The 14,283-nt window shown below is 38.3% G+C and overlaps 1 protein-coding gene across 5 annotated transcripts in view; it reads right to left on the bottom strand.

Moving 5' to 3' along the window:
• PCSK5 (proprotein convertase subtilisin/kexin type 5) overlaps positions 1 to 14,283 on the bottom strand; it is a 396,723-nt gene that overhangs the window by 111,578 nt on the left and 270,862 nt on the right. Inside the window, exon 21 of one of the 5 annotated variants that reach the window (XM_039843922.1) lies at positions 8,902 to 11,501. The exons of the other annotated variants lie outside the window; for them this stretch is intronic. Coding sequence (XP_039699856.1) covers positions 11,386 to 11,501 — 116 coding nt within the window. The 3' untranslated portion in view covers positions 8,902 to 11,385. Of the gene's footprint in view, positions 1 to 8,901; positions 11,502 to 14,283 lie in introns of those variants that run through there. 5 annotated transcript variants of the gene reach the window in all.

The raw sequence follows: 14,283 nt of genomic DNA, 5'->3' as shown, positions 1-14,283 counted from the left end.
TTGTATTTTCTTTTGAAATACGTTTCTATGTTTCTTTGTTTTTCTTGACTCTCTATGTTGGTTTCTATTCATATGATAAAACAGCCACCTCTTCTAGTCTTGGAGAAGTCATCTTGTATATAGGAGATGAACCTTATTATTCAGCCCTGACCTAGTTGTTGATTGTCTCTCAATCCTTTGTGATTATTCAAGGTATTTTTATTTTTACTGGATGCCAGTAGTTTAAGGTAGGCCAAGAGCTGTAGTGTCTCAAAGGGGAAGATTTCAGACAGCACAAGATTCAGGCTGAATGGAAGCCAGACCCAAAAGCCAGACTTGAGCTTTAAAAGCTCAGTCAGCAGCTTTTAAAGTATGCAAATCTGTACAGTTTTGTGAGACCACAAGCATTAGTCTCACTGGCTGCCAGAGTTAGGTGTCCCTGGAGGTATTCCCTGGGTGGTAGTAATAAAAATCAGGGTGCCAACAAGTATACAAGCCCCCGCCCCTGAGATACTAACTACCTGGAATGAGGCAGAAGGACAGTGTAAAGATGGTGTTTACACTGTCCCAGTTGAGCATCTAAGTAGGCCCCTCGATGTATGCCAAACCAGAAGCCTGCCCCTCAGGATGAAGCTGCAAGCAAACACGTTAGCTTCTCTCACAGAAAGTGTGTGTTTCAATCTGCTCTCTGCATAGGTACCCTAGGGATATTAGCCAACCATGAACTGTCTCTCTGTAATAGTCCCTTGGACCCAGGAATACATGCCCTGCTTGCCATTAGAGCTAGATGATCAAGGGGTGTCCCCGTGCTGCAGCCGCAAAAATGGGGCACCAGACATGTGGTAAAAGCTCCCTCTAGGAGATACATTCTGGAGCATGGCAGAGGGAGAGCACAAAGATAGCAACTACTGTCTGAGGTCTCTTGAGATGATTATAGTGGGTCCTCATACATGTATTTAATAGAAGCCTGCCCCTCAGGCAGGAGTTATGAAGATAAGCTAATATGTATTAGTTTTCTATTGCTGCTGTAACAAGTTACTATGAATTTTGTGGCTTAACAAAACATTCACTTATTATCTCACAATTCTGTAGTTCAGAAGTCTGAACACAGTGTGGCTCAGCTGCTTCACTGCTCCAGTTGGAATCAAGGTATCGCAGGCTGCTGCATTCTTTCTGGAGGCTCTGGTGATGAATCTGCTCAAAGTTCATTCAGGTCAATGGCAGAATTCAGGATTGATTTTCCTATTTCCTTGCTCTCTGTTGCCTGGGGAATTGTTCTTAATTTCTAGAGGCTGCATGCATTTCTTGCTCCTGTCCTCCCCTTCCTGTATCCTTAAAGCCAATAACTATGGGTTGAGTCTTTCTCATTTCTGGAATCTCTCTGATCCCCTTCCCTGCCTCCTTCTTCTGCATTTCTCTGACCGACCGTACCTTGGGTTCGCATAGATAATTAAGGATAATGTCCTTATTTAAAGACAGTTGATAATAATCTTTAATTCCATCTGCAAAATTCCTTCACAGCAGTGAATAACTTGTGGATGGGAATCTTAGGGGGACGCTTTAGAGCTCTGCTACCACAGTATCCAATTCCCAGCTTCTGTTGCCATTGCACACTTTTAGTGGCAAGGTCTTAAAGCATTAGCTTTATTGAGTTTGTGCTGAAGAGTTTTTGTGTTTTAGGGCTAGTGATAGACTCTCCATGAAATCCTCTGGGATTATCTTTTTACATTGAATAGAAGGGCTGGAAGGGTCACAGGGATGATGCTGAAGATGGGGAAACTGAAGCGTAGCCACATAGAGGGCTATATTAAAGTTATATATAATCAAGCTTAGAACTTAGTGTTTCCACTTTCTGGAGTAGGGCTGTTTCCTCCCAGTAATTTATTTAATTAACGGTTATTCATTCATTGACTTACTCATTTATTGATCAAAGAGTTATCAAGTACCTATTCTGTAAGAAACATTTTGGTAGATTCATGAGATATAAGACATTTACGGATTTTGCCTCCATGGAGAAAACTGTAGTGAGAATTCATACATCAAACAAATACTCATATAATTGACTAGATATTTATAGTATCATTGGTATGAAAGTAAGGTAGAGACTTCTATGAGAACTTATAATAAGGAGATCTAACCTTGTTTAGAGGGCTCAGGAAATGAAGAAGTGATATTTAAACTGAGATCCAGATAATAAATATTAGGCAGGTACAGATGATTAGGAATTGGGATAGCATTAAAGAAGGGCAAATGGCACATGGGAAAGTTCCAGGGCACAAAGCAGAATAGATAAATCAGGGAAAGTCAGTGTGGCTGGAAAATGAGAGGGAGATAATGGCATGAGATGGATTTGAGGGGGGGAGATGGGTCAGATTGACCATGGCCTTGATGCCCATGGAAAGTAATTTCAACTTTATCCTAAGTGAAATATGAAGCCGTGGGAGAGTTTCAAGCAGTGGAGTCTTGTGTGAGTTTTGAATTTTTAAAAGGCTCTGGCTGCTGTGTAGAATAGATTGGAAGAAGGTGAAGACATGGAGTATAGACACAATGGGTGTATATTTAATGAGGTTAATTAGGAGTATTGCAACAGCTCAGATGAGAAGTAGTTTGGCTCAGGATTGTGAGAACTAAGATAGGGAAAGTAATGGTGAAGGACAAAATGGTCAAAATGACTTTTTTTTTTATCATATTCATGGCTCTTTAGATCAAAGTCCATTAAAAATCACATTCCTATGTGTAATAAAAAGCTTATATTTTCTTGATAGTTTAGCTTTTATTATGTTGTAACAGTTACGATTCGGGTGGCAAGGAAATCCTGTTTAATACCATCTGAAAAAAAATCTGTTTTACAGATTCGTCAAAGAAGCTCACAGAATTTGTATTATGTGAGGAATTCAGCATTGTAATGTTTCTCCATGTTCCTTGTATCTCCATTCTATTTCTTCCTCATTTCATCTGGGGCTAGAGAATGCACATGATGGCTTCTCAGATAAAGGAAAATTAGCATGAAAGGAAGCATCACATCCTCATTTTTTAACAGCTACTGCCTCATTTCTCTTAGGTCCATTATGATTTATTTTGCCCACATGGCCTATTAGTCACTACTAAGTCTTATGATGATATTGATATCCATGCCTAGCTTGGTTACACAAGCACTGTGTGGCCATGGTGTGTAACCCTGGGTGGACATTATTCACAAGAGATAACATGCACCGTGGGCCAGACATTTTTAGCTAAAATATATACAGTCATCCCTTGGTATCCATGGGGGATTGGTTCCAGGACCTCCTGTAGATACCAGAATAGATGGATGTCCAAGTTCCTTATGTAAAATGATATAGTATTTATATGTAACCTATGCACATTCTAGATTATTTATAATAACTAATACAGTATAAATGCTATGTGAATAGTCATTATGCTGTATAGTTTAGGCCAGGAGTCGCCAATCCCTGGGCCATGGACTTGTACCAGTCTATGACTGTTAAGAACTGGGCCACACAGCAGGAGGTGAGCAGTGGACCAGTGAGCGAAGCTTCATCTGTATTTGCAGCTGTTCCCAGTGCTAGCATCACCACTTCAGCTTCACCTCAGATCATCAGGCATTAGATTCTCATAGGAGCCAAAAAGGTTGGGGACTGCTGGTTTAGAGAATAATGACAAGAAAAAATGGTCCGTTCATGTTCAGTACAGCCACAACCATTGTATGTCTAAATACATGGTACACATCAGCTACAATATTACTTTCTTTTAAAAATACTTTTTAGTCCCCAATTGGTTGAAATTGCAGATGTGGAATCTGAGGGCATGGCGGGCCGACTATAACCACGATACAAGCTCTGTGATCATTGGCTGAAAGTTATTTTGACAGACATCTTCCTGGCTCTTGTATTTCTCCATCTGGGGTCTCTGATATCAGATTGTCTTAAATTAACCCAGATCATCCGTTTAATAATGTGGTGCCTTAGGCATTTAGCTAATCTGCTTTCCTATTTGTAGAAAGAGGATAAAATGAGGCTACTGGGAGTGCTGGATGAAATAGCCCATGTAAAGCATTTAGCACAGTGCTTAGCACATAGGAAGTACTTCAAAATGGGAGTTAGTATTGTTTTCACTGTTTGGGATGGGAAGTGCTAGCACATCACTTTTTCTTTTGCTCTTCTCTGGTAATGACAGCTTAGAAGGTTTTCTCTTGGAAGGAAAAGAAGATTTTAAGCAGGTCCTTGTTCCAAAGTCTAGGCCTTGCCAAATCTGTTGCTCTGACCATGTACATCACAGTGGAGAGAAGCTACGGGCTGCCTCCCCGTATGTGAGCTCATCTGACAGCTAAGCTCCGCTTAGTACCCTGTCCTTACATTTAATTGGCTCAGTGTAGCCATCATTCCCCTGGGGACTGAAGCAAATACAGCCTCCTCAGCATTCTGTCTGAATGCATGCTTCTCGAACATGTCGGTAGGAGGCCAGAGGTTGACTTCGTGGGGTCCTTGAATAAGTCAGTTAGCTTCTCTGGAAAGAGGACTGATGACACTGATAACAAGGAGGTGAAGGAATAGCAACAGCCCATCCAAGAGCCTTTACAAGTTGACCTCAGTGGTCTTTTTATCCCCCTTCCAGCTGTCTACCCTGCCCATTCCCTGCCATGTCAGTTCATAACCCTTCTGATGGTTTTGTGTCTTTGTACAGATTTTATCTCTTGAGATTACTTCTTCATCATCCTTGCCTCCTTTGATTTACAAATTCTTGCTCATCTTTCAAGACAGTTAAAATGTTATTTCTCTCTTAAGTCTTTTTATTCCACAAAGTTTTATAAGCAAAGCACTATGCTAGACATATAAGCTGTGAACAAGATAGACAAAGCCCTAGCTTTCATAGTGCTGATGTAGTGGTGGGAGGGACTGACCATAAACAAATAAATGAACCATCGAATGCCATGTTGTGATAGTGCTGTGAAAAGACCAAAAAGGGTGGGCAAGTATGGGGTGAGTAGTGGAGGGATCTGCTTTCCAAGGAATCAGTTTTCGAATTAAGACCTATAGACTGATAAGAAACCAGCCATGTGAAGAGCAGGGGTCTTGATACACAAACAAGATAGTTGTGTTTGAAGAACAAAAAGAAAGTTGGTATGACTAGAACATGATGAGCAAGTGGGGAGGGGTCATGAGAGATCAGCAGATCTCAGGTAAGGAGTTCAGATTTTATTCCAAGTGAATAGGCAGAGAGGTGAAATCTTTTTGTTTTTGTAATAGCACTCTGCTATCCAGGTGGAGAATGGATGGGGAAGGAGGGGAAAAAGGAGGAAAGGAGGGCAAGAGAAGCAGGGAGCCTAGTTAGGAGGCTCCTGCAGTAGTACAGGGTGGAGACGGTGGTGGTTTGATCCAGAATTACAACTATGAAGTAGGGAGTAGACCATTTAGAGATGTGTGGTAGAGGTGTGGTTAATGGGACCTTGCTAATAGATTAGATTTGGGGGCAAAAAAAAAGGGACAAATCTTAGGTTTTGGGTGGGTGTAATACCATTTACTGTGATGGCAGACATTTGGTGATAATAAATTTAGGGTACTGGGGAGTCTCAAGTCTATTGGACATGTTAATTTAGAAATGTCTATTAGACATCTGAAGGGAAATATCAAGTAGCTATTTGAATCTATAGGTGGGACTCTTGAGGAAGGAGATCAAGAATATATATTACTATAATCCCCCACCTCCCAGCATGACTAGTGAATTTCTCCATCCTTTGCAGGGTTATATTTAGATCCCAGAGGCTCTCCTACCTCTGTAGTTCCTAAATCATATCAAACATATTAAAATTCACCTTTGTTCTACATTAAATGTAATTGTGTGTGATTCCTTAAGAGTTGCAACTGACTGTAAATATAATTTGACTTTTGTTCATTTTTGAGGCAACTCTGTTTTTAATGTTTCAAGCTATTTTTGGACGCCCTTAGAAAGCTTGTGCAAGGGCATGGGACCTTTAATCTTTAATTGGTAAAGTGAGCTCCCTCCTCTGGACTCTTAAGGCACTTAAATAGCTTCATGTTATAGCCATGTGTTCTTATGTCTGTCCTCCATTAGACTATAAGGTTGAAAAGGGCACGAAGCACCTTGGTATATAACAAGGACTTAGTATTTATTTATGGAAGCATTAACTTGGGCTCACAAAAAGAAAAAGCAAAGTCCAGGGATACAGTGCACTTTCTATCTGTACTTGGGAAAAGACTCTTACCCCCCACCTTGCAACATATGTAATATGGAATTATTTTCTGGCACTCTTAAAAAGGGAGGCAGTGTTGTGCAGATGGTTGATGTTGTGGGCTTGAATCCCAGCCCCACCCTCACCCCTTATTAACTGTGAATCTTGCATAGGAAAGTTAATCTCTATAGGCCTCTGATTTTGGTATGGCCCAAATTAAATAAAACCATTTAGTAAAACTGTCAGCTTAAAAATACTATATGCTTAAAATAATGTATTCTTTTCTAAAATACAGAAAGGTCTCACAATTCAGGCCTCAGGGAATGTTTCAGGAAATTTCTAGTTAGTGGGGAATGCAAAATATCTTTTGTTGCCTGACACCTGGACCTGAAAAAAGCAAGGCCCCCAAACAATGGCCCTTTAGAGAGAAGACATTATTAAGAAAATCCTTCAGTAATAAGATACTCAAATATCCTAACTCACTTGTAGGTATAGAGTGGTAAGAAACTGCTGGCATTCTCAGGTCCCAGACTGGCCCTTTGAGATTTAGTGATGCTGCAAAACTGCATCTTTCTTGCTCAAGAATTGACTCTGGGCCAGATTTTCACCTCTCATGATGAAGAGTAGACATGATACATGGATTACAGCCCCATTTCTTGATGCCAAGTAGTTCCGACAAGCCACGGTGAAATTAAGTCCATCTTGGCTATGCCCTACTAAATTTGTCAATCGGTCCAAAGTATTCTGCTGAGAACTTCATATTTTGTGGATTTGCAACAAAAATAACATTTGGAAACGGATGTGACCTGGGAAGAGAAGCAGGTTTATACTTTCTGTCATTGAGACATGAGTTTGGGGCCCAGGGCCCAGCTTGGGTCAGATGAGGTCGAGCTACAGCTTGCCTTTGTGTGCCCTCTGCTATTTTGTATTAGAGGGTGGAAAGAGGGAGTGTTGAACTGGCCACACCATAGTTTACAATTGCCTCCAATTTTTCTATATTCATCAATGCTGTCATTGCCCTTTGTGTGAAGGTGAATGATAATTTGAAAGCAGTTAAGAATGCGTGCGTAATTATGATTTAAGTGCATGATAGTCTTTTTACATGAGGGGGATGAGGCATTAAATATTTCCATGCCCAGATGTGCCTGAAGTGCTATCACTTGACTGAGAAACTTTAATTTGGTAGTTGCTACAGCAATCACTTCTTCTCTACCAAGCACTCAATTTGTGACTTCCTCAAAATGAAGGGTAGATTGTTGAGTGGAAAACAGTCTGATAGAACTCAGCAGCATGATGACAAGCTCCTGATGGTGGGGTGGGAAGTGAGAAAATTCCAATCAATTCATAGATGATCCTAATTATTAGCAAGATCTTCCATGGATGTAGGAGATGAGGATGGGCAGTCTTCTGGAAAGTATAAAAATGTAGATTCTTCTTGACTAGCCCATCAAATGTTCACTCACTGTCGTTCGTAGAAATGGGCTAATTAAGAACATTAAAACAATTCGCTTGTTTCCCTGAACATCTTATGCAGCAAGTTTGCCAGCAACATTCTTCCCACACTCCTGTCTTCTTAGTTAAGCCTTAGCCATCTTCTAGTTCTACCTGCTCTAGGAAACTTACCCCAAATGGTCCAATTCAAAGGAATTTCTGCTTGTCTGAACTTAATAACTTACTGTTCCATTTATTTGAGGTTTAGAATTCACTACTTACTGCTATTTTACTGTTAAATTTGATTTTTATTATTTTGGGTCTGGCTATGTAATCTCAGTTTATTTTAAGTCCATATGCCTTGGCTTTCTTATTTGTAAACAGGATAACACATGGACCTATGCTCTAGAGTTTTTGTTGAGAATTAAGAGAGGATATATTTATATTAGTACGTATATACTCTATATTCCCATATTGTGCAGCACAGTGGCCAGTAAGATTAGTTTCTTCCCCTCCCTATAATAGGACTTCATGACAGCAGGGGATTTCTCTTATACCTTTTTGTATCCCCAGATCTTTAAACATAATTGGAACTCAATTTGTTTGTTGCTTTTACTGATTTCTCATTTCTGTTCCTAGAAGGCATGCATTAAATTTTTAAGCCTAGAGATTGCAACTCAAGCAGGATTCAAAAAGATCTGTAATCCATTGTGTGGGTTTTGTTTTTCCCTGTAACTATTCAGTCCCACCTTGTGGCCTATACTGGAGATTTTAGACAAAGGCATCTTCTAGGCATCCAAGGATATGGCCATTATCAGTTTTATGTAGGATACCAATAAAATGTATAAGGCCATCTTTTAACAGCTTTCACACCAACCACTAACTCGTGCCAAGCCCTGTGGTCTCCACCCCTCTGTACAACCCACTGGTGAGTATGCAGTAGTCCACAGCCTGGGGAAGCCCAGGAAAAGAGCAGGCCCAGATGGCCCATATGTGGAGAGGGCATCTACACCATCTGATAGAAACTGCACCAAGCTTTTATGGATTTTTCTCACTACCTTTCTAAAAATGGAATTTGATATACATTCATGACCAGACCTAAACTGGTCCTTTCTTATACTACTGTTACTTCCCCACTCCTTTTCAATTCCCACCTCTGCTCAACCTTTCTTTTCCAACCTTATTTACATGCTTCATTCCTCTCTACCCTTTTCTTCATATTCAGTTTCTATGTGGAAACAGAAGTTTCTCATTACTTCACCCTTTCAGAGGCGTTTACACATGGGTATGGACAGATCAAATAAACAGGAACTTAGGTTAATTTAATAGAAAAAATAAAATATGGAATAACATTGATTTTGGCCAGTATCAATTACAACCGTTCTACTATATTTTACAAAAAAACAACTGAACATTTTACACATGTACAGTATTTTTCAGTAAAAGTGAATTTGGATTTAACAATGAATCACTAATTAAAAATAGACAAAAGAAAACAGAAGATAGGACTTTTGTCTCTAGAAGGTTAGAGCATTTGTTAAGTCTTCAAACTTTGTACTATCCATTACATATATCTCATTATGAATATATATATTTATACATAATATATAACATTAACTTAAACTTTGAAAGCATTATGTTCTAGTTAATAATCTGTAGATAAACGAGGCAGTAACACACTAGTAGTTAAACCAGTATTTCCACGATGTGCGCCTGCATGGTCAGTGGGAAATGGAACACGCATTGGTGGACCCCAGTGAATTTAGCTGTCATATTGACGGTTATTTTTATCTTTTGTTATTTATCATTTTTATCTTTGTGCCTCAAATATTATGGGATCGTTCCATTAAATGGATTTCTTTGCAGGTAAATCTGGTTTCGCCACCTGCTTGACTTTGCTTTAGGCTTGTGCTTACATTTGTCCACTTAAAGACTGTGCCTTTAAATGCAAGACTGTATATGCCCTACCCAGGATTAACTTGCCTTTTTTAGGTCAGAAGGGCCTGCAGGGTCATGAGAAGGAAAATTGCTCAGCAAATCAGTCGATTCCCTAGTTACTTATGAATCATTATGTGACTCAGTATCACTACATTGCTAATTAAGAGGGTCATTAGACTATTATTCACCTGGGGTTGGATGTTAACTTTAATGCTTAGGAATATTTTCAAGGTAGTCTTTTTACTAGCTTGTTGCATAAATGGGGACCTTAGCATGTACTTCCCAGCTCCTTCCTAGCATAATCTATATTAATATCATTCCTCTTCTCAGCTGTGAGGCCAGTGACATCTTGGAAGTAAAAATAAAGCCTGTAAGATGGCTGGTCACTAGCAAAGCAAATGAGGTCACCAATGGAGTTTGATATGAAAAATGAGGAAACATGATATCAGTCTGTCCTCCTTTAAACAGAGAAATGCAGAATTGGCAAAAAGATTTATCAGGCTTCCTCATTTCTGACCACTGATCCAAAATAATTTCCACATAATTTGATCTGCAAGATTCGAGGATGTGTTTAGGGAGTCACAGAAAACCAGTGAAGATAGTTCCAAGAAAACAGATGATCTCAATGACATTCAGTGTACAAGTGTATCATAGCACAGTTATAGAGGGACAGAGGAGTGGGAAAAATAACAGAACCAGGAGGGTACAATCATGCCGCCCATATTCAATTTCCAGTTTTATTTTCTGACAATGAGAAGATGAAAAAAAACTTCTAATAAGCACCATTGAAAAATGTTTCCCGGCCAACTTGGGCACGAGCTTAAATATTATTTAAATAAATTCCATTTCTTAGAAAATACAGGACCTTTTAGAAACTTTTGACTCCAGGAAAAAATTTCCTGTATCACATCCAAAATGCTTCCCACCACAGTAAATGGAATTTCTGATGGCCTTTAAAAAAATGCTATGGGGATAATGGCTAGATAGCACCAAGAGATTGTGCAGGGTCTACGAAGTGAACACTCTGGATTTCGGGGGAGCTGGATCAGTCTGAGCTATTTTGTGTAACTTTGCATTCTGTCCATCACCAATTTGACTATGCAGAGCAATCCCATTTGACCAGCTGTGTGTAAAATAACCCAATCTACAATGGAAAAGCCAGTAGCAGCGTCTATCTGATGAAACCAGTGGAGCAGACTTATCAAGTGAATATAATGCCAAAACCACATAATCATGAAGTAAATTATATGTGGAAAGTATCAATGTTCAACTGTGAAAAACTAAGACAAATGACACTGAACACAAGTCTACAGGATGTTCTTAATGCCCTTAGGTCCAGTTTTCTGCCATTTCTCCCAATGATGGACTCAAGTATGAAAGATGACTAATGCAAGAGCTTTTTGTTTCATTTTGATCTATGTCTGCTCTTGTGATTTTTTGAAAGGTACTTTTAGGCGTCTCAGAGGGGAAACAAGCAAGTAAATGCAAAAGGAAAAAAATGGACCTTCAAAACCAGGGCAGGAAATCAAATCATTACTTTAACGTCAAATTTTGGCATAAAATGCTTTGGTCATACAATACTGTCTCTGTGGTTCTGGCTGTTTAGCACTAAACACCCAGTTATAAAAGGTAGGCTTGTTGTAGGTTTATTTTTTTTTTTTCCATTTAAGTTCTGACAAAACAGTTCACCATCTCCCTGCACAAATTTGAGAGAGAGAGAGAAAGAGAGCAAGAAAGAGAAAGGTGGCTTGCTTTTTTTTTTTTTTTTTTTTTTGCTCTTTTTCTTTTTAATAATAATATGGAGTAATCTATAAGTCTACAGAAACAAAGAAATCTAGGATGGCAGCTCAGCCTTGGAATGTACATGTTTTGCAGCAAAGTTGTTGAAGAACCTTCCGTTGACACAGATTGTTCTTTTTCACTAGCATACAGAAGCCTCCTTCCGCCCAGGACTCTTCCGTTGCTTTTTCCAGGAAGTCAGCAAGAGAGAGGGGAAGTTGAGGACGAGAGCAGCATGATGTACACACATGGAAGAAGGTTTGATTGGCCAGAGAGGCAGATTGGGGGATTGGAAGAGATCATTCAGGAGCAGTCAACAAGGAGGAAATTTGGTCCACCCAAAGTGATTTCAGTCAACAGCATTGTTTTTCAAGGAGAGATATTGAAGTCCAACGGTAAATGATATCCATTTGTGAAAGGAAAAAAAGATTGGAAAAGAATAAATTAGAAAACAATAATAACATAAGCAAGGAATTTTTATTTTTAGAATTATCTAGAGCAGAGAGTATACAGTCATTTATACTACATTTCATTGACTCTAAGACAATGGATTTAAGATACACCACTATTTTAAGTGCTTCCAAGACAAAAATGCTTCTTATTAAACGATGACACAATATTCACTTACCAATTAGAATTTTTAATTTTATACTTATTGAAAGTATTTGTTAAACTTATGTAACATGCTGTTTTATTTCTGTGCACATACAATAACTGTCGGTGCACTGAACAACAGTTTAATTTTTGAAGCAATTATGAACTGTAATTAAATTTAATGCAGGAAGTAGTAACCATATGCCTAAGTTAATTAGACATCTTTGTGACTATATTTACAGGCAATGACAACTATGTCACATCAACCTGCTGGGTCAAAAGCAGTTGTAAGCTGCCATAAATTAAAAGGTGCATCTGATTTCAGAGGTGATAAAATGTAAAAAAAGGTATGTCTTAGAATCACTGAAATATGACAGTTGAAAGAATAAATAGCACATCCCTAAATGCAATTGCCATGTGATTTGAAAAGCTTGGTAAGCCATCAATACTTGTTTTTTTTTTTTTACAAGTTTAATGGTCTTAATAATTGTAATATATAATACCTGAGACTTACAGAGAATATATAATGTAAGAAAGCATAACAATACTATGAACATTGAGGAACCAACCCATCACTCAGAATGAGAGTGTTTCTGATTCTCTTGGATATGCCATGTGCTTATTTTCCTTCACTTCTAGAGGTAAAGTCTCTGAAATTTGTGGTTATCATTCCCTTGCTTTAAAAAAAATTTTTCAATTACAATTGACATACAATATTGTAATAGTTTCAGGTGTAAAACAGTGACTAAACATTTATATAGCTTATGAAGTGATTCCCCCTGATAAATCTAGTACCATCTGACATCATTATAATATTATTGACTACATTCCCTATGCCGTGCTTTACATCCCTGTGACTACTTTTTATAACTGCCAATTTGTATTTCTTAATCCCTTTCACCTTTCTCAACACCACCCCTTCCTGTCTGGTGATCATCAGTTTGTTCTCTATGAGTTTGTTTCTGTTTTGTTTATTCCACGTATAAGTATCATATGGTATTTGTCTTTCTCTGACTTATTTCACTTAGCATAATATTCTCTAGGGCCATCCATGTTACTGTAAATGGCAAGATTTCATTCTTTTTTGTGGCAGAAAAATATTACATTTTATATAGGCAGCACTTCTTTATTCGTCTATTGGTAGACACCTAGATATCTTGGCTATTTTAAATAATGATGCAATGAACATAGGGGTACATATACCTTTTTGAATTAGTGTTTTAGATTTCTTTGGATAAATACCCAGAAGTGGACTTGGTGGGTCATAAGGTAGTTCTGTTTTTAATTTTTTGAGGAATCTCTATAATGTTTTCCATAGTGGCTGCACCAGTTTACAATCTCACCAACAGTGCATAAGAGTTCCCTTTTCTCCACATCCTCGCCAATACTTGTTTGTTGACTTATTGATGATAGCCATTCTGATGGGTGCGAGGTGATAGCTCATTGTGGGTTTACTCGCATTTCCCTAATGATTAGTGATGTTGAGTATCTTTTCATGTTTATTGGCCATTTGTATGTCCCCTGGAGAAATGTCTGCAGGTCTTCTGCCAATATTTTAATAGGATTTTTTTTTGGTGTTAAGTTGTATGAATTCCTTATATATTTTGTATATTAACCCCTTATCCAGTGTATTATCGGCGACTATCTTCTTCCAGTCAGTAGTTTGTCTTTTTGTTTTGTTAATGGTTTCCTTCACTATGCAAGACTTCTTAGTCTGATATAGTCCCATTTGTTTTTTTCTGTCCTTTGCCCAAGGAGACATATCCAAAAATATATTACTAAGAGTGATGTCAAAGAGTTTATTGCCTATGTTTTCTTCTAGGAATTTTCTGGTTTCGGTATTACATTTAAGACTTTAATCCATTTTGACTTTAATCTTGTGTACGGTATAAAAAAATGATTCAGTTTCATTCTTTTGCAAGTGTATGTCCCATTTTCCAAGCACCATTTATTGAAGAGACTGTCTTTACTCTATTGTACACTCTTGCCTCCTATGTCATAGAATAATTGAACGTACAGGCATGGGTTTATTTCTGAGCTCTCTAATCTGTTCCATTGCTGTATGAGTCTGTTTTAATGCCAGTACCATGTTGTTTTGATTACAGTATAGTTTGATGTCAGTTAGCATGATACCTCCAACTTTGTTCTTTTTTTTAAGATTGGCTATTCGGGGTCGTTTGTGGTTCCATGTAAATTTTAGGATTATTCCTTGTAGTTCTGTGAAAAATGTCATTGGTCTTTTCTTAGGGGTTGCACTGAATCTGTAGATTGCTTTGGATAGTATGGAGAATTTAATGAAGTTAATTCTTCCTATCCATGAGCATGATGTATCATGCCATTTATTTGTGTCTTTTTAATTTCTTTCTTCAGTG

This window comes from Pteropus medius, unplaced genomic scaffold, assembly GCF_902729225.1.
Source record: "Pteropus medius unplaced genomic scaffold, Ma_sr-lr_union100, whole genome shotgun sequence".
NCBI lineage: Eukaryota > Metazoa > Chordata > Mammalia > Chiroptera > Pteropodidae > Pteropus > Pteropus medius.
The sequence above is the reverse complement of the archived record's forward strand: the minus strand, read 5'-3'. Positions and strand labels throughout refer to the sequence as shown.